The sequence below is a fragment of the Fistularia commersonii genome, chromosome 31, assembly GCF_037954325.1.
Source record: "Fistularia commersonii isolate RoL2024-O1a breed Wild chromosome 31, RoL_Fcom_v1.0, whole genome shotgun sequence".
In the NCBI taxonomy this organism is placed as follows: Eukaryota; Metazoa; Chordata; class Actinopteri; order Syngnathiformes; family Fistulariidae; genus Fistularia; species Fistularia commersonii.
In genome coordinates, this window is record NC_141314.1 from 11226177 (window position 1) to 11248432 (window position 22256).

A 22256-nucleotide genomic window follows, 5' to 3' on the forward strand; every position below is an offset into this window, starting at 1 on the left:
CCAGTGCAGGAGAAGCACGGGGCACGGCGAGGGCGAGGGACGGCGCCATCTGCACGGGAGGGACGTGCGCTAACACACGGCGCACGGCGAGCGCCCGCCGTTCCGGCACGGCCGCCCGTCTCCGGACCCGCGTTTTGATTTTGGCGTCAATCCCGGCCGGCCGAGGCGCCCATTAGCATGCGCGGCCTCATTTCATTCATTTATTCCCTCATTCATTTATTCATTAGCGCCGGTCTTATCGGCTCCCAATTGTTTGTCCAATTAGGCCCGCAGTGCTTCACGGACGCCGCGAGATGGATGAAAGTAAAGTGAGCGAATCGCCGTCGCCTCTTTTCTTCCACTCGTTTCGTTCGTCCCCGTGTCCCCCCCTCCCACCCCGCAGCCCCCGATCCCAGATAAGATACCATAGTTCCTCATATCCTGTTTCTAATACAGATCGATGAGAGGGAGGGGGGGGCCGAGGCGCGAGGACGGAGGCGGCGCAGGTTGATTGGGAAAAGAGAGAGTGGAGGGAGGGGGGGAGATATCTGAAGAGGAAATGAGGATTCAGAAAGGAGGACATCACTCAGATTCACATCTCTTTTCATTTAGTCTGTCACACACACACACACACACACACACACACACACACACCGTCTGGATTCTCCAGCAGCGCCCGTGAGGAAGCCGTGCCGCTGAGTGACTCTCCGAGTTTTGTTTTTTGTTTTTCCGCAGGTGGGGGAGAGTCACCTGCTCGGCGTTGCGCCGGGTTTCAGTCCGGTTGCGTCAGCCCGGACGAGGAGGCCCCGCCGGGGCTTGGCTCGTGCACGCGTGCACTCCTGCTTGTGCGCGCAGCTGTTCATGATAATAGTTTGAAGGACGCGGATGCGGTTGACGTGACCCCCCTCCCCCGCCCGCCGCCGCCCTCTGGCAGAGCCCCACGCGAGACGACGGTGAAAACTTTTGCCGAGAAATAGAGCTGATTTATTTACGGAGCGAATTGCAGCGGCGCAGTCGGAGAAATATCCCCTTCGGCACGAGTATTGACATATCGGGAACTTGAGACAGCGGCGTTCTTTCCCTCCGGCTCTCCGATATTAGCTCGGCCCCCCCTCCGGACCCTCCGCCAACCCCCCTGTGCCCGGAGGAAGCCGTGGTGACGGCGGTTTTTCTCCTTTCTTTATTTTAGTTATGCCTGTTGTTTGTCTCTGGAATAAAAAGATGCCTAAATAACGCTGAGCCGGGGGTAAGAAAGGTAGAGAGGAAGAGGAGAGGCTTCCTCTACCAATTACCAGGCCGTCTGGGGGGGTTGGGGGGGGGCTCAGCCACAATTACCGCCCTAATTGAGGTCAGAGTTGTTAATTTAGTCGTGAATTAGAACAGTTAATATGCATTTTATTGGGATGGCCAGGGGAGGCAGCAAAGTGTGTTTGTGTGTGTGTGTGTGTGTGTCAGTGTGTGTGTGTGTGTCAGGGGAGAGGGGTCATACATTTGTACTCTATGTAATTGTAGTTGCATTGCAGGAGATTATGTGTCAGTCGGCAGCCTGGTCTCTCTGGTTGGCGCTCAAAACAAGAAGGTCCTGCTTCCACTGTGACTGGCTGGAGCTTCCATGTTCTTCTTGCAGGAGGTTCACGGTTGTGTGTCCCTATGTGTGTTCTTGTTATGTGTGTGTGAGACTCACTGTTACATAAGAAGTGAATGAATGATTGAATGAATGAATGAATGAATGAATGAATGAATGAATGAATGAAGGTGAACCGGCTCCTTCTCTTCCCGTGCAGAAACATTTCCAGCCTTTCGCTCTGAGACGTATAAATGCTATTCCGAACACAGGCGTGTGCACGTGACGGGGCCGTATTGTGAAGCACTTACTGTCAGAGGATGAATCACGGCCACTTTCTTCCCCGACCAGTCAATGAACACCGGCCCGTTCATCCCTTAAATCTCCCCCCTCTGCTCGCCGTCTCCTTCTCCTTCCCCATTCCATCCTCGGGGCTCGTATTCATCTTCTCCTCTCCTCCGCAGCATCATCTCCAGCCTGTTTTCTCCCTTTTTTTTCTCCCGCTCCCGTGGGATTTTATATGTTCTTTAATATTCTCTCAGTTCTCTCCGTCCTCCAGTATTCTCTCTGTTCCCCTCCAACCCGTCTGCTCCTTCCTGCCAACGTTTTGAAACCCCCCCCCCCCTTCCCTCCCCGTCGTCCCGGCGCCCTCGCCGGCCGTCGCCTCGTTTCCCCCCGTCCGTCCTCGGTCCGCCCGTCCGTCCCGCCTCGCCCTTCGTCGCTGCGCCGCCTCTCCGGGACGATACCGACGAGCACTTTGCCTCCCTGAATTATGCAGCCAGATTACATGCAAAAACATCACGGAGCAAACGATCTATTTTTAATCTGACTCGTTCGCTTGTTCGACCTGCGTCTCCGATCTCGCAGCCGCGTAAACGCGCTCACATGTGTGTGTTTTGTGGGACTAGAAGAACTCAAGTCAAAATATATCTGGTCTTCTTCTCCCCGCGGCTGGCGTTTTCGTTTCGTTGCCATGGCGCCAAACAAAGACTTCTGATGGCAGTAATCATGAGGAAGGTGCCGGAGTGGCGTCCGCGCAGCCAAACACCTCCACGGGATGGAGTGACACTCGCTGGCGGTTTGAAGCGGCGTCAGTGCAGATGGAGCGTCTCCACGGCTCCCCGGGGAGAAACCTGTTGAACCTCACGTTAGCTTCTGCACTCCCGGCGGGGGGCGAGGAGCGAGAGAGACACCTATCGGCCGTCTGAAGACGGGGGCGGCCATGTTTGCCGGCACCATGCCTCCCCCCCTTCTCTCTCTCTCACACACACACACACACACACAACATGCTAACTCTGTCGTGTGTTTTCTGGCGGGTGACCTAGATTGAGCGTGCCGTCACAAAAGGCCGTCTCCGGCGGATTCAATCGGTAATCTTTCCATCGACTGTCCGCGTCCGATAGGATCTTTCCATGTCCGTGCTTCTGCGCGTCGGTGTTATCGGGGAGGGAGGACGGGCGCGGATAAAGGAGAAGGGAAAGGGAAAAAAAAGAGGAGTGAAGGTCAACAAGACGACGGGAAGGTCAAGTGTGTGTGTGTGTGTGTGTGTGTGTGTCACCCGCCTCCCCCGACGGAAAGTAATAAATAGATGCGTCTCTGCAGTCGTGGTGTCAGCACCTTCTCCTCCTGACGCCGAGGACGTCTCTGCAGGAAACCGTCAGGCTGCAAACCTCCCGCCGCCGCCCCGTCTTCCCTTCCATAACATTTGCACTTGATCTTGTGTGCGAAATTGATTCGTTTCCACGCCGATCGCCGTCACGCACGCGACACCTGCGCGTAATGCGTCCTATATATTCATTTATTTATGTTACTCCGACGCCGGCCTGATGATCATTGCAAAGCCCGGGACGGATTAAAACAATCATTTCCGTTTATTCGGGGGGGGGAAACCAGGTTCCGAGGCCACGGCGCCGTGGAAGACGAGGGGAAAGAGTAAAGAGCTGACAAATGAAGAACAAACAGCCATTAGAAGCCGCACGCGAGCGGCGCGCTAAAGAGAACGGGGTCTCGGCGGAGAGCCGTCCGTCTCCTGCTCGTCGGTGCGAAGGCTTCCAAATGAAAGCGTGTCCGGAGGATCTCGCCAGCCGCCGCAGGAAGACGGGGTTTTAGGCTTCGCCTCGCCTTCCTGCCGCCGCGTCGGCGCTTCCCGGTTCACAGGAAACATCCAGGTCGGCCGAGGAGGCCGTGAACGCTTCGCACTGACGCTGGTTATGACGGGTTTCATCAGACATCCAGACACACACACACGCACACACACACACACTCGCTCACTCGGCCCACTCTGTCCTTCTGTGTGCAGCCATCAACCTGCTGGGTTTGACGTGGCAGCTGAAGCCGTCCGACAACCCCGTGCTGAACAACGGCCTGGGAGCGGCGGGCCTGCCTGTCAACAGCGATGTAGCCACGCTGCCTTCTGGAGGCAGAGGTATGAACTGCAGCGTGCGCACACACACACACACACACACACACACATGCACACACTTCTCATGTCAGGGTCGGTAGAGAACGCAGCACAAAGCAGAAGGTGCTTTATCATCCAGGGAAATTATTTACACATAAAAACATGGAATCAACCTGTCCGGCGTGGAGGTAGGAATGGCGTCCGTGGTGCCGGAGCGTCGGCGCGTCTCGCCGTGAAGATTCACATCCTCAGCAGGAAGAAGCGGAGAACACCGACTGGCGCGTCGCGTTGCTTTTGGTCTTTTCTTTACCCCGGCTCCGCAGAAAATAAATACCGGCGCAGTGGTCCTTTCAGCCGTGTAAATCCCGCCCCGCTCTAAAACAGAAACACACCGAACTCGCGCGCTTTTATAATTCATGGCGCCGCGCTAGCGTGTGTTTTCACCGCGTGGTGTTTAACCACTCGGGTGTGTTACGTCGGTGCCGCCGATCAGAACTCCCGGCCCCCGACATCCCTTCCCCCTCAAGGCCCCCGTGTGGTTTTCCTATCTATTTTATTCTGCCGGATCGATTTGTGCGTGAGGCGCCCAGCGTGCGCTATAGGTGTGTGTGTGTGTGTGTGGGATGATGCATTCAGTATTAATGAGAGGGTTGGCTTCCCCAGCCGGCGCCGCCAGATGCTGCCGTCGTATGCAACTCTTTTTCTTTTTTTTTTTTTCAATTTTCTTTGTTATTCTGGAGTCTTCCCGCCTGGACTCTGCAGGCGAGAGCCCACAGACCCTGATTCCAGCTAACAAAGGCCTGGCAGGCATCTCTCTCTCACACACACACACACACACACACACAAAGGCATCGTGTTTCATTCCCGCTGTCACATGTCACAACACTGGTTCCGGCCCAAACAGCCGGCGCGCCAGAGGTGATGATGCTCGTCCTCCCGTCGGACGGACGGGAATTTCCTCGGCCGGCTTATTCACAGATGAGCAGCGATCGACCCCCGCCGGCGGACGCCTGGAATCACAGGTCCTGCAGTTTCTTTCCCCCTGGCTCCAGGTCCGTGGACGGGCCGCAACACCAGCATAGACACGGGCGCCATCGAGGTCGGGCGGAGGGTGACCCAGGAGATCCCCCCGGGCGTGTTCTGGAGGAGCCTGCTTCACCTCGGCCAGCCGCAGTTCCTCAAGTTTAATATCTCCCTTGGCAAGGACGCCCTGTTCGGGGTTTACATCCGCAAGGGCCTGCCGCCGTCACACGCCCAGGTGAGACCCCGGGCGGCTGCGGGAGGATCGCTCGCCGAATTCGTTTTTTTGGGGCGGCGGCGTGAGGGGTCGCTAGAAAAACCTCGCTTTTGTCACGGGACGTTTAATAATGCATTTGTGATCCATTACCGCGGCATAGTTGTTTGAAAAAACTAATTTAATCCTCGATTTGCACTTAATTAAATCTCACATTAATGTTACTTTTGCAGCCCTATGTTAATTAGAGACTGCTCAATTAACGGCGGATTTTGATTTGTAGAACGGGCCCGTCGCAGATCTTAGCGGCTGTTTTCACGGGCGCTCCAAATCCTCCCGAGCTCGCCGCCGCTTCGGCGTCTCGGACGCGTCCGTCCCGCCTCAGCGTCGTCCTCTCTGTCCTCTCTCGGCTCCGCAGTACGACTACATGGAGCGGCTGGACGGGAAGGAGAAGTGGAGCGTGGTGGAGTCTCCCAGGGAGCGCAGGAGCATCCAGACCGTGGTCCTCAACGAGGCCGTGTTCGTCCAGTACCTGGACGCCGGCGCCTGGCACCTGGCCTTCTACAACGACGGGCGGGAGAGGGAGACGGTGTCGTTCAGCACCAACATCATGGGTGGGTGTCGCGTCCGGCGCCGCCAAGATGGAGCGCGGCGCCAGCAGCGGCAGATGGAGAGTCGATGGCGGCCGACCGCTCGCCGCGGCGCTCGCACATGGCGGCGTTTCAGCGAGACGGCTCCCCTCCTCCTCCGATTCATCCTTTTAACTGGCGGCGAACGCTAAACCGCCCCGCCACACATGCCGTTGCCACCAGCAACGCGGAAACTTTAAAAGCCACGCCGCTAAAAATAGCTAATGTTTGTCGACACAAATCCACAATTAAATGATAAACCGGCGCTAAGAACGGGGACGCCGGGGGGACGACGGCCTCGAGCTTTCGGCAGCGGGAGTCCAAACGCACCGGCCTTCACGTCGGCGTGCGCGCCGTCACCTCCGCCGGCCTCCCGGTCTTGATCGGATCCAAGGATGGGATGCTCTCTCACCCTCCCTCTCCCTCTGTCACGCTTTGTCTTCCTCACAGATTCAGTGCAAGAGTGCCCGCGCAATTGCCATGGCAACGGAGAGTGCAACTCGGGCGTGTGCCACTGCTTCCCCGGCTTCCATGGCATGGACTGCTCCAAAGGTAGCCGCCGCCCGCAAGACGTCTCCTCCCCGCCGAGAAAGCCCCCGCCATCGCTGTCATCTAATTAGACGGGCGTTCGCGTCTCGCCTCGCGCCACACGCGCGGCGGCGAGCTGGGGGGTCGGTGTGTGTGTGTGTGTGTGTGTGTGTTTTGGGGGGGATTAAGAGCAGCAAGATGGCGCATGGCCTTAGGTGGAGTGGAGACAAGTTGAGTGATGATGAATGGCGTCTCCCCCTGCTAACGGCTCGCCGCTCACCTGGGATAGACAGCTTTGATGAATAGTTTAGTTACCTCTGCCTGTAATTACTCTTCTTGTCATCGCCACCCTCCGCTCCTTTCACCACTCTATTCACCCTGACACCCCCTGAAATGTAAGGGTGAGAATGTGTGTGTGTGTGTGTGCGTGCGGGCGATGAGGCTTTCCACGGCTTTGAGAAGATCTAAAAAGCTGTTCTGTGTTCCCCGCCTCCCTCCGTCACGCCAGCGGCGTGCCCGGTGCTGTGCAGCGGCAACGGCCAGTACGACAAGGGCTCCTGTGTTTGCTACAGCGGCTGGAAAGGACCCGAGTGCGACGTCCCCGTCACGCAGTGCATCGACCCGCTCTGCAGCGGCCACGGCACCTGCACCGACGGCAACTGCGTGTGCGCCATCGGCTACAAAGGGCAGAGCTGCGCCGAGGGTAAGCAGCGCCCGTGAGCCTCCAGGGCGCCGCACCTGCGACGCCGCTTCTGCAAAGCTGGGATTTCTCTGTTTGCAGGGCAGAGAGCTCATCCAGAAGCTCTGCAGATCATCTGACAATAAATACATACATATACAGGTTTATGAATGTGCACAGATAGATAGATAGATAGATAGATAGATAGATAGATAGATAGATAGAGAGAGAGAGAGAGAGAGAGAGAGAGAGAGAGAGAGAGATAGATAGATAGATTTTTTCTTTTTTTTTACTGTTTATACAAATATAAACAGTATATTCTACTATTGTTCTATAGTAATAGTATAAATAATAGTAGAATTATTTCTAATAATAGAAATAATTCTACTATTATTTATTATTATAATGTTTTTCTTGTAAGTCTGGCACAACAATATCCTTCGGGATAAATAAAGTTTTTCCTATTCTTACTATTCTGATAGATAGATAGATAGATAGATAGATAGATAGATAGATAGATAGATAGATAGATAGATAGATAGATAGATAGATAGATAGATAGATAGATAGATAGATAGATGGATAGATAGATGGATAGATGGATGGATGGATAGATTTACATTTATATATGTATATGTATAAGATAAGAGAGGATACTCATTGATCCCCAAAGGGGAAATTCAGGATGTTTGTGTGTGTGTGTGTGTGTGTGTGTGTGTGTGTGTGTACTGCTCAAAAAGTAAAGGGAACACTTGAACAACACACAATGTAACTCCAAGTCAATCACACTTGTGTGACTGTTCACTTAGGAGGCAACATTTATTTGGACTTGTTTTAAGGACATTAAATCAACGCTGGATCAGCCCGGAGTGTGTTTTTACACTTTCATTTAGATTCCAGACCTCCGTGGCTTCATACATTTGATTTCCATTGATCATTTTTGTTGTCAGCACATCCAACGATGTAAAGAACAAAGAATTTAAGAAGAATATTTCATTCATTCAGATTTAGGATGTGCTATTTTAGTGTTCCCTTTACTTTTTTTGAGCAGTGTATATATACATATATATATATATACACACACACACACACACTCACCTCTATAGTCACAGTTTACAAACTCCTAACTCCAACAAGACACCTCATCAGTGTGTGTTTGTGTGTGTGTGAAATATGAGTGTACACAGCCACACACATACACACACACATATATCCGAATGAAATACGATACCTTGGCCAAACACTTCAGAGATTTTATTAAGGGCTAAAATCGCTCCTATTGATCCCTGCTAAGAAGCATCGACCCGCCGCGTTATTGGTCGTTGGAAAGACACGGGAGCGAGAGACAAAGAGGGGGGGTGGAATAAAAGATGGAGCGGGAGCCGAGGCAGCAGCGGGGGATGAATATGGATGAGAGCAAAAGGAGAGGAATAACAGGGAGGAGGAGAGGCGGCGGCGGCGGCGGCGGCGGCGGCGTGGCGAGGGGTGAAGATGAGAGAGAGGCCGGAGAAGAAGGGAGCGCGGTGGAGGTCAGGACTTGGAGGTCAGCGTTCGCTCCCTCTTTCCCCCCTCCGTCAATCCCTTTCTTTCTCCTCGCATCTGATATTCATCGGAGTGCTCCCTCAAACAATTTACCTGGAGTGCCGGCGACATGAAAATCAATAACTGCGATCCGCCAGTTTGTTTTTGTTTTTTGCCAGGCAAACAGAAATGCAGGGCTGAGGTTAGACGCGTGCGTGTGTGTGCGTGTGTGTGTGTGTGTGTGTGCAAAAGGGTGTGGTGAGGTCAGTCATGCCTGAGGACGGGGGGGGTGGAAAGAGGTGTAAGACAAAGAGGACAAGGGTGAGTGGCCAGGATGGAGGCTCCACGCCAGGAGGAGGTAATTTGTCAAATTGGTTTTCACTCAAAGCTGCCTGTCAACCTGGAAGACTGACATTGTCAGCTTCTCCCTAGTGTAGAGCACCCACACACACACACACACACACACACACACACACAGCGGTAAGCTCCGCCCCAAATCAGTGCTCGGCGATTGGTAATTTGTCCGCTTTAATTGCCTGGGCAACGTGTCTGCTTATTGTGTCTTTATTTCATTATCTCCTCTTGTACACAAAGAATGGAGAATAAGCCCCGTCGCTTTTGTCTCATTTAGCGCTCGCTCATCTCGCCCGACCGTCGGCGCGGAAAGGACGGGGTTTTTTTTTTACCCCGCTGGGGTTCTTACGTCCGCTTTGTTTTGCGCTTTGACGCAGTGGACTGCCTGGACCCCACGTGTTCCAACAACGGCATCTGTGTGAACGGGGAGTGCCACTGCAAGCCCGGCTGGGGGGGCCTCCACTGCGAGCTGCCCCGGGCCCAGTGCCCGGACCAGTGCCACGGACACGGGGCCTTCATACCGGACACCGGCCTGTGCAGCTGCGACCCCAACTGGATGGGACCCGACTGTTCAATGGGTAGGTACGGCGACGTCAGAACGAGGCGGGTTCACGGCCTTCTCTTGCAGCTCCTGTAAACAAGCGAGATCAGGAGGAATATTTTCTCCAATAAGGTGATGTCATGCAGGTCATGGACAGCGGGTTTGGATTCCAAAATCAGAATCCCATAAACTGGATTTGTCCCCGAGGGGCAATTGGGGAGCACATGGGGTAGCAGCGTCAAAATGGTGAACATCGAGAATAAAAATAACAATGTTTTAAAAAGGAAAAATACAATCTTAAATATATATACTGCTCAAAAAAATAAAGGGAACACTTGAACAACACAATGTAACTCCAAGTCAATCACACTTGTGTGAAATCATAGTGTCCACTCAGGAAGCAACACAGATTCATTTGGACTTGTTTTAAGGACATTACATCAAAGTTGGATCAGCCTGGAGTTTGTTTTTACACTTTAATTTTGAATGTTATTCCTAATCAGACCTCCATGGATTGATACATTTGATTTCCATTGATCATTTTTGTGTGATTTTGTTGTCAGCACATTCAACTGTGTAAAGAGCAAAGTATTTCATAAGAATATTTCATTCATTTAGATCTAGGATGTGTTTTTTTAAGTGTTCCCTTTATTTTTTTGAGCAGTGTATATATATATATAGATAGATAGATAGATAAACCACTATACAAAATAATGCAAAGTGGTCTTTCTAAGACCAAAGGGGTCTTCGGCCTCCACGTGGAGTCTCCACGTTCTCCCCTTGATTTTTCTTGAATTCTTGTGAACGAGAGGCTGAACGAGGCCCTGCGATCCAGGCCGGACGTGGCCTCCCCTGATTGGCTCCTACAAGCCTGACCTCGGCGCTGTGGACGCTGAACGAATGAACGCGTGGAAAGCGGGTCATTTGGACAAAACCTGATAGCGGTTTGTTGAGAACCCAGAAGAAACCCTTTCTGTTCACGGCATCATCAGCACGTCGCGCTCTGGTTTCCGTGATCCGGCGGATCCGTAAGCGTCGACGGACCGTCTTCACCCGGATCCCGCAGGAACCTTCTCTCCGCTGATCGCGCCCTCCGACACGTCATCCGGGACACGCCGCTCGCCCTCTTCTGATCTGACCGCCATCTTGCAGTTGTTTATGTAGCGGCCGCGATGATGTCACGGCGACCTTGGCCGAGGACCGCAAAGCCGATATCAGTTGACGGCGTGTGTTTGCGCCAGATGTAATGAAAACCCCTCCAGGCGTGGTAATGGATGCCGGTTGATAGTCGGCCGTAACCTCCGACCACCAAATCGCGTTCGGTTCCTCTTTGAGTGCAACCGGATGTTTGCGACGTATCTAATGAATTTCCTCCGGCTTTTCCCGACACGCACCTCCGTTGGCTGGGGAGGCGGGGGTTTCCTTTAGACGAACGCCTTTCAGACTCGCTGATGCGCAGCAACGCGATCTCGAGATCCCGAACAAAGCTGCGGCACTTGTTAGAAGAGAGACGACGCTTAAGTTTAACAAAAAACAAAAAAACACAATTGTTCCACACCGCGGGATCTCTCAGCGAGTGTGTTTCAAAACACCTGTACATGCTTCTTTCCCGGCTCGACGGGGAACCGGAGCGCATGAACGGCGTCGCCGCATCTCGCCACATGAACCGCCGCTGCCTCCAAAATCTGTCAGCGACTCTAACCGAGCGACGTGAAATAAATTCTGCCTTCAAAAACACATCAGCGGCGAAGGCTGAGCGATGTTGAGTGGCCTTTTTTTTTTTTTCCAGATTGTCTGCATTTCTGGTTTCCTTTTCTTTCCCCACGCTACGTTCATTTGACGGTCTCACACTCGCTCAAAGCTGAGGCCTGCACACACACACGCGCCTGCTGTAATAAAACGCTCAGGATGTCACATGTGAAATTGTTAACATCCCCGCGGATGAGGTCGGGTGTGCTTAAAACACTCTCAGCTCGCAGAACATGCAAATCTGGTGCGTTTGTTGGGTTCGATGCTCCATAAATCAAGATTGTTTGCATCCCGGTTCTGCCGCCGCCGCCCGGCGACCGCCACCATCTGGGTTCACGCTAAAACTCCTCTGCCGGTCTTCACCGGTGGAAGATAACATTCATAAACACTGGACCTTCGCTACTTTGCACTTTTTTTTATTTGGTTCTCACGATTTGTCGTTCTTCAGCATTTTTTGCAGTATTTGAATTTTCTTTTCAGGATGAAATAGCCGTATTCTAGGCTAAGAAGAAAAAAATAGTGAATTTAAGTACAATTCATTTTATAAACTAAATAAAAATATGAGATCTTCTTTGCCGGCACGCATTTTTGGAGGAGACGGCTTCTCCGACACGACTCCGGATGACCTCGATGGCTTCATGGGCCGCCGTTCATAGAGGAAGAGAAGCAACAAGAAGAGGAAGAAAACGGTCTCACACTCAAACGACTTGCGGCCACGACAAACAACACAGAAGCCCTGAAAAATATGTCAAAATATGCAAGATTGGGACGACGATATGATTCAGTCCTTCCACGTTTGTAACTTGAAAAACAGAACGTTTAATAACAGAAAACGGCCCGTAACGATGTTTCCGAAGAAAAAAAAGGCCAGTAAAGCGTCGGTGTATCCGCAGGGAGGTTGGTAAAGGGTTGAGTGAGGTTCGTTGAGGGTTAATATTTCTGTAAATGCCATAAAAATGTCTCAATATTTCGCGAGAGCCTTGGAAAGAAAAGTGAGGGTCGACTGAACACAGAACACTCTGCATTTTCTGAGCGTCCCGTCGGCGCAGCGTTCGACACTTCAGGGTCGCCGGTTCTATTCCCGCGAAGGAATTTCTTTCATTCTCCGTCAAATGATTATTGATTAACAATATGACCGGTTACTTTTTCAGTGTCGCCCTCATTTTCAGAGGTAAGTGGCGGCACGGCGGCGCAGCGGTTAGCACTTCTTCTCCGCTAAGGAGGTTCCTGGTTGGATTCCCACAGGTCCTTCCTGTGTGGAGTCTCCGTGTTCTCCACGTGTCTGCGTGGGGTTCCTCAGGGTTCTCCAGGAGGTTCACCGGAGACCCTGCATCGTCCAGATGTTTGGACGGTTGGATATCTCTATACGAGGCCCTGTGATTGGTCCAGGCCGAGCCGCCGTTTGGCCAATGAGCACCGGGATAGGCTCCGGCCGCTCCACGACCCCAAGTGCAGCATAAGCGCTCAAGAATCATTATTTTGGGTCCGTTTCTCCGAGAGAATCGACAAAAACTCCTCCCCGCAAGTCCATGCAGTGTTTCCAAAATCCAGAGCAGATACGTGAGTGTGTGTGAAACCCCTCTCCCCGTATTCCCGCAGAGGTGTGTTCGGTGGACTGTGGGACCCACGGAGTGTGTATGGGGGGAGCCTGTCGCTGCGAGGAAGGCTGGACCGGCGCCGGCTGCGACCAGCGGGTGTGCAACCCGCTGTGCATCAAACACGGAACCTGCAAGGACGGAAAATGCCAGTGTCACCAGGGCTGGAACGGGGAGCACTGCACCATCGGTACGTGCCTGTGCATGTGTGTGTGTGTGTGTGTGTGTGTGTGTGTGTGTGGAGACGGGTCGGGGGTGCCGGCGTTGGCGGATGCGCACACTCTCACTCGTCCCCGATTTGTTAAAGGAATTAAGTAAATAAAAAGTGGAGACACATGAAGGGGGACGTGGGTGAGCAGAGAAGAGAGGAGGAAGCATCTGAGGAGTGGGAGTGGGAGGATTACAAAAGAGCAGGATTTAGCCGTTTTTAAGTTGCCTCTCAACCGCAGACCCCAGGAGTCTTAGCTTCTGTGGCCTTTGAAGCACAAAAGTTATGTGCTGAGAGGTAAAACTCTTCACCTCGCTGCGATCAAAAATATCTCACATTGTGCGTGTGTGTGTGTGTGTTTTCTTTTTTCATGTCAGTCAATCATATTGACATCACTGTCACTTTGGAGAGACGAGCGCCAGATTCCTGTGATTCACCCACAGAGCTTTTAGAAATGTCTCATTTCGCTGTCAACACAAGCACCGTGATTGCAATCTGATACGCGCACAAACAGCAAAACACAAAAAAAAAAAACCACCAAACACATGCACAAATATCATTACACACTGCCGAACACATAAACGCACAGGGGAATAACGCTTTATGATCTTCCCATTTCCCCCCCATCAGAAAGTAGGGCAGCTTTGACTGCAGCATCAGCCCGAGATGAAAGAATTGTCAGGCCTGGGCTCGGCACAAAGCGCACTTCGCTCGCTGCAGATTCTCTCCGTGTTAGCTTATCGCGGCTCGCCTGTAGTTCATTTTAGCTCTGCATGTTATTACTTGCATTTTATTTAAAAGTCCTCTCCCCATTTCTTGCCTCTTGCACGTTCCCCCCGACTGCAGACCATGGGAGCATGGTTGACAAAGCAGGTACCGTATCTGACCGGTGTTTTCTTACTTAGACTGTGGTGGTAGAAAGTAGCTGCTGTCTTTGTGGGTTTCCGGCCCGGCTTGGCTCTGCAGCCTCTGTGGTGCTGTCTGTTCATAGATTAGGGTGCCAGCCTCAATGATAACCCCCTGCGCGTGGCGCACTCGTATTGACCGCCGTGCACGACGGCGGGGGTAATTGTCATTGAGCCCAGATGTGTGGCGGGGTACCATCCAGAGCTAGCGTGGTATCAGCGATGTGGAGGGGCTGTGCTGTGAACGTGTGGATGTGCATGCCTGTGAGCGTGGTCCGTCCCCCCCCCCCCCCCCCCCCATCGCCGCGATCCCGGCGCGGAACCTCCGACGGCGGGATCCGAAGCGAGGTTCCCGGGGAAATAGCTAACGGACGGCCGTGCCGCAGAGCCGCCGTCGGCCCCCCCGCGGCACGGCGGCCTCCGCGCTCGACGGAGGAGCGCTCGGTGGTTTCCGAAGGTTCGGGCCGGGGAAAGGAGAAGGTAAATGGCGGGGTTAAAGAGGGAGCGGGGGTGGAGGGTGGAGGGTGGAGGACGGAGGGAGGATGAAGAACGACCCCGACCCGGGAGGAGCCGCTCCGGCAGAAGAGGAGGAAAGAAATCAATGTAATTCTTAAGGAAGCTTATTACCAATGGGAAGGGATGAGTAAGGACTCGTCCGAGGAGGTTTCTCGTTACACGACTCGGCTCCGAGCAGAGATCTTGGATTTATTCCTGACCTTTCCGCCGTGACCTTTAGAGTAGACGGGGGGCTGGAACTTTTGTGTTCGCTGCTCTGACTTAGTTTCTTTTATGCACTTTGTTCTGGTTCTTTCTCTCTATCTCTGTCTGTCTGCTTCCCTGACTTACTCCTTCCTCTGGGCCGTGCACGCTATCACTCCTTATCCACACACACACGCACGCATAACCTCGCCACACACAGGAGGTGTGTGTGTGTGTGTGTGTGTGTGTGTGTGTGTGCTGACCCATAGCCCAAGGCAATTTCTTCTCCTTTTTAAGGGGATTTCATCAGAGTCCAACTACATTAGTGGGGAGGGTGGACTTAATAGTTTCTGAAATCCCACTTTATTCTAGTTAGTATGAGGGGCTATTGACTGGGCGCTGGCATTAAAGAGAGAGGAGCCCCACGCCGGCGTGCCCGGGCAGGCCGATCAATGCCCGCTATAGATTGTCCTGTCCAGGTGTTTCATAAGTATTCCTGCTTTAAATGGCAACTACATTTAACAGGCAATCACCGCTAACTGCCTTTGTTCCCCCGAGCGCGATAGACGGGGACGGTCAATCCCGCCTGATTGTTCATACGCCGTCACGAGCGCCCGCCGCCGCCGCCGCCGCCCCCTCCTCCGCAACCATGCAGAAAAGGGGAATAATTAAAGATAGAAACCTTTGATTTGATTCCTCTCGCCGCCGCGGCTGAAAGGCAGCCCTTCGACCGTTCAAACACGACGGCGTTTTGTCTTTTCTCGCCGAGTCTTTTGTTGACTCCCCGCCCCCGCCCCTCGCCGCGTGGCGGGCGAGACCCGTGATAAAATGCCAACCGGGGTGAAATGCCTGTTAATTTAGCCGCTGCCACGGTTTAGATTGTGCTATTTATATTCATAATGCATGGCTTTATTGATGCAGCGATTTGTTAGAGGGCAAAACCCTATAGTGAAACTTGAGAGAAAATATGTTCATTAATCTGCTGAGCAGAACTCAATGAAAAGCACTTCATTTTCATAATCTCTCGACGGGCTGGTACGTCCTTCTCACTCTTTACTGGCGCGCTGCTAAACGGCGGGTCGTATCTGCAACCTGTGTGCGTGCGCGACATGCGCGTCATGTTTTACCCGTCAGCCCTGCCTTCGCTCGCCTCTCCCGCGGGTGGAGTTAAGAGTCTCGCTCCGGTGTTTATCCAGGAGATCACTGTGACAAGTTTGTTCAGGCTTCTTTTTTGTTTCCAGAGAAAATATTGCGATCCGCGGCGTTATCGTGCCGCTTTCCCCCGGGCCCGGTGTCGGGCCCAGCAGGCTGCGATTCGGCGCCGTCCCGCGGCGACGCCGGGTTAACGACGGTGTTTGCGTGACATTTTGCAAAAGACGTTGATGGGAAACATCGTAAGCGAGGATACAAACGATGACAGGAAAGGCCAGGGGGTCGCGATGACAAGGACATCGTATCGGTCGCGACGCAATCCAGATCACATCCCCGGACCTTTCCAGAACCCCCAAATTGCTCGTCGGTGCCGCCGGGGCCTCCTGGTATCTCCGTTGCCTCCGATTACGCCGCCCGAGTTCTTCCCCTCCGAACCCCTGGAACACATGAACAGGAGAGCAGCGTATTGATCGCTTCTCTGAGACCTTTGAAAACAAACCCACACGCATGTTTTTCCCACAATGATTGACCTTAAAATGTATTTCAATCAATTTCAATGGATTAAATAAAACCGTGTAATAATTACATTAAAAAAAAAAATCAATAAATGTCAATTATGGATTGTTTAAATTCATTTTATTGTATTTTATAGTGACAAAACATGCTCGGCGTCAGATTTCAGCAGAGTTTCGAATAAGCTAAAGCGAGGGTTTTTTAGGTCACACACAGACGTTTGCTAACATGAGCACACTCACACACACACACACACACTTACACACACACACACACACACACACTCCATTGAACAAAAACTCATTCTCTCATGAGAAAGCATTTCTCGCAAGCCATCCGAATCCCATTACCTACTCTGAATCATAAGTAAACGAGCTTGAGATTGAGGCGGGGGAGGAGGGAGGTGAGAGGGGGAAGAGAGAGAGAGAGAGAGAGAGAGAAAGAGCTGCTTGGATTGTGCTCTATTAGTAAGTGAATCCAGTGATCTGTCCACACACACACACACACATGCATTAGCACCCATCACTGATGTGGACGGATGGGAAGGTGTGCACAAAAGCTGAATGAAATTGATTGTGGAACAATCAATACTTCCAGCGAGCCACCATGTGGTTATTGCAACGCGTTACAGCCGTTCGTCCGCCAAAGCCACATGAGCGCATATGTGTGTAAAACTGTTTCTTGGCTGTTATTTTATGATAAAACCCCGAAAAACACGGGTTTGATCGTCCCCTCCTTCTATCCTCTCCCCGGCCTCCCCACCCCGTTGTCTCCCCGCCCTCCCAGACGGCTGTCCGAACTTGTGCAACGGGAACGGCCAGTGCACCATGGGTCAGCAGAGCTGGCATTGCGAATGCCAGACGGGCTGGAGGGGACCCGGCTGCAGCGTTGCCATGGAGACATCCTGCGCCGACAACAAGGACAACGAAGGAGGTGAATTTGGGCGAGCGGAGGAGATCCAGAGGAGGGACGGCCGTGGACTCGCGGACATTACGGGCGACTCAGAAATGAGTCGGAGCAGGAAGTGTCACCCCACTTCCTGCCCAGAGAGGGACGCGTCAGGCCCGTCGTCGCGAAAGATTACCCGAGCCGTCTCGCGAGCTCACTATCTTTCCGCCGTTCCCGCAGACGGCCTCACGGACTGCATGGATCCCGACTGCTGCATCCAGAGTCCCTGCCAGAACAGCCCCCTGTGTCGGGGCTCCAGGGACCCCCTGCTGGTCATCCAGCAGAGCCCGGCCTCCCAGCCTCGGGTCCGCTCCTTCTTTGACCGCGTCAAGATGCTGGTGGCTCGAGACGGCACCCACGTTATCCCCGGAGAAAACCCCTTCAACTCCAGGTGAGGCCTTGCAGACACGACCACACACACACACGCACACATGCTATATTTTGATTGTACCCCGTCATCCAATCATCACACATCCGTATTGTAAACTGAAAAAATAAATAAATGAGACGTTAAAGTCTCGTGTTGACGCGTGAATGAGAGGGCGAATGGTTGCATATCTCCATATGGCACATGGATGAATGGTCTTCTGTATCTTCGTGCGATGGATTGGTCCGGATGAAGCGACATCGATAACGAATGAATAGACGACTGCGTGTCAACCATTGAATGGACGTAGAAACCCAAAGCCATTTGCCAAAATTCATAAAACCCAGAGAAAAAGACAGACATAATGTACCGAATCAAATCACGTCGATCGAAATCAGCCCGTCGCTGTGATATCCTGACTTTTATTGGTATGTCGTAAGCGCTCCGCCATCCATCTGCATTGTCACGGTTTGTTTACGTGATTGACGTGAGTTAATCTCGACGGCGGGCTCCGCCGATTGAGTCTAATTAATGAGTGGTGGAAGACCCGGGCGATACATGAACGGGCTAATTGAATGATTGAAAGCTGAGAAGATTAATCAAACCAGATGATTGATGGCGAGAGAGATTGCCCTGATAGATAGATGACTATCGCCCTCTCACTTTATCTCCTCTGTCTCCTTCCAGTTTGGCATCTCTTATCCGGGGTCAGGTGTTGACTACAGATGGAACCCCTCTGGTGGGGGTGAACGTGTCTTTTGTCAACTACCCCCACTACGGCTACACGCTGACACGGCAGGATGGAATGTATGTACACCAGCCACCCGGCACTACCCGGCACCCGGCCACACCGCCGAAAAACCGAAAACTAGCTTAGCGCTTCAGATTCCATTCGATCGCAGTAGATCAGACGAGGCTAGATCACGCGAGCGAGCGAACGCATCCAACGAGTGAGGATGAGGCGAAGTCGATCACGACGAGAACGCGGCTAATGGGACAACGGCGTCGGAAATCAGTGGAGAACGGGGGGTTCGGAGAGCCGCCGCTGTTAGCTGAACGAGCGCCGCGCGGCTAACGCCTCGGCGCCCGCCTGGATCGCGGGTTAGCCGTAAAAGCCAAACCGTCCGAGACACGTTTGACATTCAAACGGAAGGGAAAACGGAGATCCGGGACGTCTTACATGTGTCTGCTTTAAAACGAAAACATGACGAAAAAAAAAAAAAAAAACGTTTGCATAACTGACCTAACCTTTCTTTCTGCTTCTTGTGCAATAATTCCATGTTTCCTCCAGGGAATGTTTGGGGTCTGCGGATGATTTACGCCGATTTCATGTCCGGCCGACGTCCATTTTAAATTTGCGAGCGCTCTTAGTCGACCCTCCGGTCGTTCAATGTGCATTTCATGTGTTTCCTATCTCAGGTCCTCACATGCTCCTCTCCACCGCCGCAGTCTTAACCGTCTCCTTGTCACGTTTCCTTCCAGCTCGACCCAAGCGATGCCGAAACACCCGCGCCTCTGCTCGCTTAATGACCGCGCGCCTTGTATTCCAGGGGCAGCGCCTCGCCGCCGTCTGGCCGGGACCAGCTGACGCGTGTTGTTTCCTTGCAGTTGTCACGAGGCCGGCAAGTTCCGGAGACACGCTGTCACCGTACTTGTTGATCCACAGGAGGTCGGGCGGGGGTGCGATTTGTGACGGGGGGAAGGGGGCTAAAGATCGCCCGATGAAACCCCTCCCGCCCCGGCGGTCCGACATTCCCATTCCGTTGTACGTGTGTGTGGTATTTTAACCGCGCCGCCTTTTGTTCCAGGTGTTTTCGGTCGTTCGGTTAGCCGTCGAGCAACGCAGTAGAAATGATAGAAGGGAATGACCGACGGTGTTTGAGTCCAAATGACAGTCCATCCACTGCAGCCCTCCCCATCTGTACCTCATTCCCACCCTCTTCTTGCAAACCTCTCCAGGTTTGACCTGATAGCTAACGGTGGCGCATCACTGACTCTGCGGTTTGAGCGCGCCCCCTTCCTGAGCCAGGAGCGCACCGTGTGGCTGCCCTGGAGCCAGTTTTATGCTATGGACACTCTGGTGCTTAAGACAGAAGAGAACACGATCCCTGGCTGTGACCTGAGTGGCTTCGTCAGGCCTGACCCTCTTGTGATTGCATCCCCTCTCTCCTCCTTCTTCAGCTCCAAGCCAGGGGAGAAACCCATCATACCGGAGACACAGGTGCAGTACCACTGATCTCTGGCAGCCGGCTAATCTTCCTTCTGGTCCCCTCGCTCTCTGCCCACTTTTGTACGCCTGTCTTTCGTAGCTCTCTTCCTCCTTTCGCTTCGATAGATTCCCCCCACTCGTTCCCTCTTTCTCGATTTCTTTATTTCATCCGTTGTTTTTTCCCCATTTTTGTCCTTCAGCCGTCAGTGGAACCGTGACCCTCATTACCCCTTCTCTCGCTAATCCGCCCTAATCCCTTTCTCCTGTCATCTCCTCTCTTTGTCTTCCAGGTGCTGCACGAGCAGATTGAGGTGCCTGGCACGAGTCTAAAGCTGTCCTACCTAAGCTCCAGGACGCAGGGTTACCGCTCCCTGCTCAAGGTGACCATGACTCCCGCTGTGGTGTCCATGGGCCTGCTCAAAGTCCACCTCATGGTCGCGGTGGAGGGCCACCTCTTCCAGAAGTGGTTCCACGCCTCGCCCAATTTAGCCTACACTTACATCTGGGATAAGACGGACGCGTACGGCCAGAGGGTCTACGGCCTCTCCGAAGCCGTCGGTGAGTGCGAGGGACGGCCGGACGGAGCGTCCGAGCTGCGGAAGGGAGGAACGGGACTTTTTTTTCTTCCCCTCCCCCCCCAAAATGCTGCGCTCAGTGAGAAGATTAGAAACTTTACTAGTAATGGAGAACCGGCTATGACAGAGCCAGAGAGCTAATTAGGCAGCCTGAAGGAAAGATTACACACCAGAAACCCGTCCTCCTTCCACTCTGCAATATAGCCGCAGTTAAGAGGGGATTTTTCACATGTCTATTTTTCATTGAGGCTGTATGTAGTTCAGTCAGCCAGCCGTAACAGCGGTGAAGGGTTATTAGCCATCGGGGTGAGCTAGCAGTTAGTTACTGGAGCAGCAAGCAGGAGACCGGGGGAGGGAGCCTCGCCGCTAATACATTCTGCTGTCACAGCCGCTCATGGGCGCCGCCAAGCAAAGACGGCTGTCAAGCCGCAGCTACAGTGGACATCTGGGACTAAAATCATACCGAGTCAATACCGAATTTAATTCATCCCAGATCCCTGGATTCCTGAAAACAACTCTAATATTGTATTTCGAGCGGCAGAGGAACATCTATATTTTCCACTTACCGGGTTATGTTTTCTGCTTACCGGGGATACAGATGCGGCCGCATTGCATTATTGTTAGCGCTGAACCCGCTACGCCGGCGCCCGGCGCAAACGGGCAGATGTGGACGGGAAACGTGCATTCGGAGGAACGGTCCGATCGCAAATCCCAACTTTTTCTCTTTATTCGCCGGAAAAAGACGTTTGGTTTTTTTTTTTTGTGCCGGAGGTTTCAATCCTGGCAACCCGCGCGTGGCCTCCGGGCTTAAAGGTTCTCCAGACAATTTCTCCAATTAGCAGGGTTGTACATTTCTGAGCGTGTTAGCCAGGTGTTATGGTACATACCGGCAGGTGCTAACTAGCTTCTCTGAGCGTCGCATGTCTCACAACATCGACGATCTTTGAAACTTTCTGTATTTTCACCGTCGTTCCGCATGTAACCCAACTGTGTTCGTTTTCTTCTGAACTTGTCCAACCTGCAGTGTCGGTGGGTTATGAGTACGAGTCCTGCGCCAGTCTCATTCTGTGGGAGAAGAGGACGGCGGTGCTGCAGGGCTATGAACTGGATCCCACCAATCTGGGCGGCTGGTCGCTGGACAAGCACCACATACTGAACACGCGCAATGGTACAAATGCAATCGCAGGAAAATGTCATGAACGTGCTCCCTCAAGAAGAAGCGTCAGGAGAGCGAGGGTCTTTTGAAAAGCGCTCGGCGTTGAATCGGCCGCTTCCGAAATGTACTAATAGAGTGCAAGAATTATTTTTCATTACATTGTACCGAGCTTATTTGTCAGGGGAGAGTGTGCAAAAACACGAATCCCACATGCGGGGGAGAGTTGCTTTTGTGCTTTTAGAGCACATTTAGCTAAAGCTAATTTCTATCCGTTTGTCCCCGAATTTACAGGAGTATAAATATAGAATACAAGGTTTTTGTAAAGGCAGTACTAAGTCCATATAGCACCCATACAGGACTAGCAAAGTCCTGTGTCCCCTTCGGACACCAGTCACTTTATTGACAATTTTTTCTTATACGATTCGACCAAATTTTATCCCAAAAATCATGATACAAATACAAGAGAGAGAAAATCAAAAAATCGAAATTCGCACAAAGCGAGCTACCGAAACCGGAATACGCTTCATGACGCCGTCGCATCTTCTGAATCTACCAGCGTCCCTCGGACACTCGGTCCGGGTTGTCGGTCCAGTACACATATCTGCTGTGGTTTTCCTATTCCTATTCCTATTCCTATTCCTATTCCTATTCCTATTCCTATAATGCTTTCTATGGAAATGAAGCACACGATAAAAGCGAAGCACAAAGGTGGCGCACCTGAACATGATGGCAGTGCATGTAGCATCCTGA

The 22256-nt window shown here is 52.5% G+C and overlaps 1 protein-coding gene across 4 annotated transcripts in view; it reads left to right on the forward strand.

The window, feature by feature from the left end:
* tenm2a (teneurin transmembrane protein 2a) overlaps nucleotides 1-22256 on the forward strand; it is a 209008-nt gene that overhangs the window by 170344 nt on the left and 16408 nt on the right. For 2 of the 4 annotated variants that reach the window (XM_086178654.1, XM_086178657.1), the window contains 14 exons: nucleotides 3843-3968; nucleotides 4976-5202; nucleotides 5597-5792; nucleotides 6258-6359; nucleotides 6844-7038; nucleotides 9267-9467; nucleotides 12779-12964; nucleotides 13829-13855; nucleotides 17038-17184; nucleotides 17380-17590; nucleotides 18254-18373; nucleotides 19526-19787; nucleotides 20066-20333; nucleotides 21375-21518. In XM_086178654.1, coding sequence (XP_086034780.1) covers nucleotides 3843-3968; nucleotides 4976-5202; nucleotides 5597-5792; nucleotides 6258-6359; nucleotides 6844-7038; nucleotides 9267-9467; nucleotides 12779-12964; nucleotides 13829-13855; nucleotides 17038-17184; nucleotides 17380-17590; nucleotides 18254-18373; nucleotides 19526-19787; nucleotides 20066-20333; nucleotides 21375-21518 — 2412 coding nt within the window. The remainder of the gene's footprint in view (nucleotides 1-3842; nucleotides 3969-4975; nucleotides 5203-5596; nucleotides 5793-6257; nucleotides 6360-6843; nucleotides 7039-9266; nucleotides 9468-12778; nucleotides 12965-13828; nucleotides 13856-17037; nucleotides 17185-17379; nucleotides 17591-18253; nucleotides 18374-19525; nucleotides 19788-20065; nucleotides 20334-21374; nucleotides 21519-22256) is intronic. The other 2 variants (XM_086178655.1, XM_086178658.1) reach the window with 1 other exon arrangement.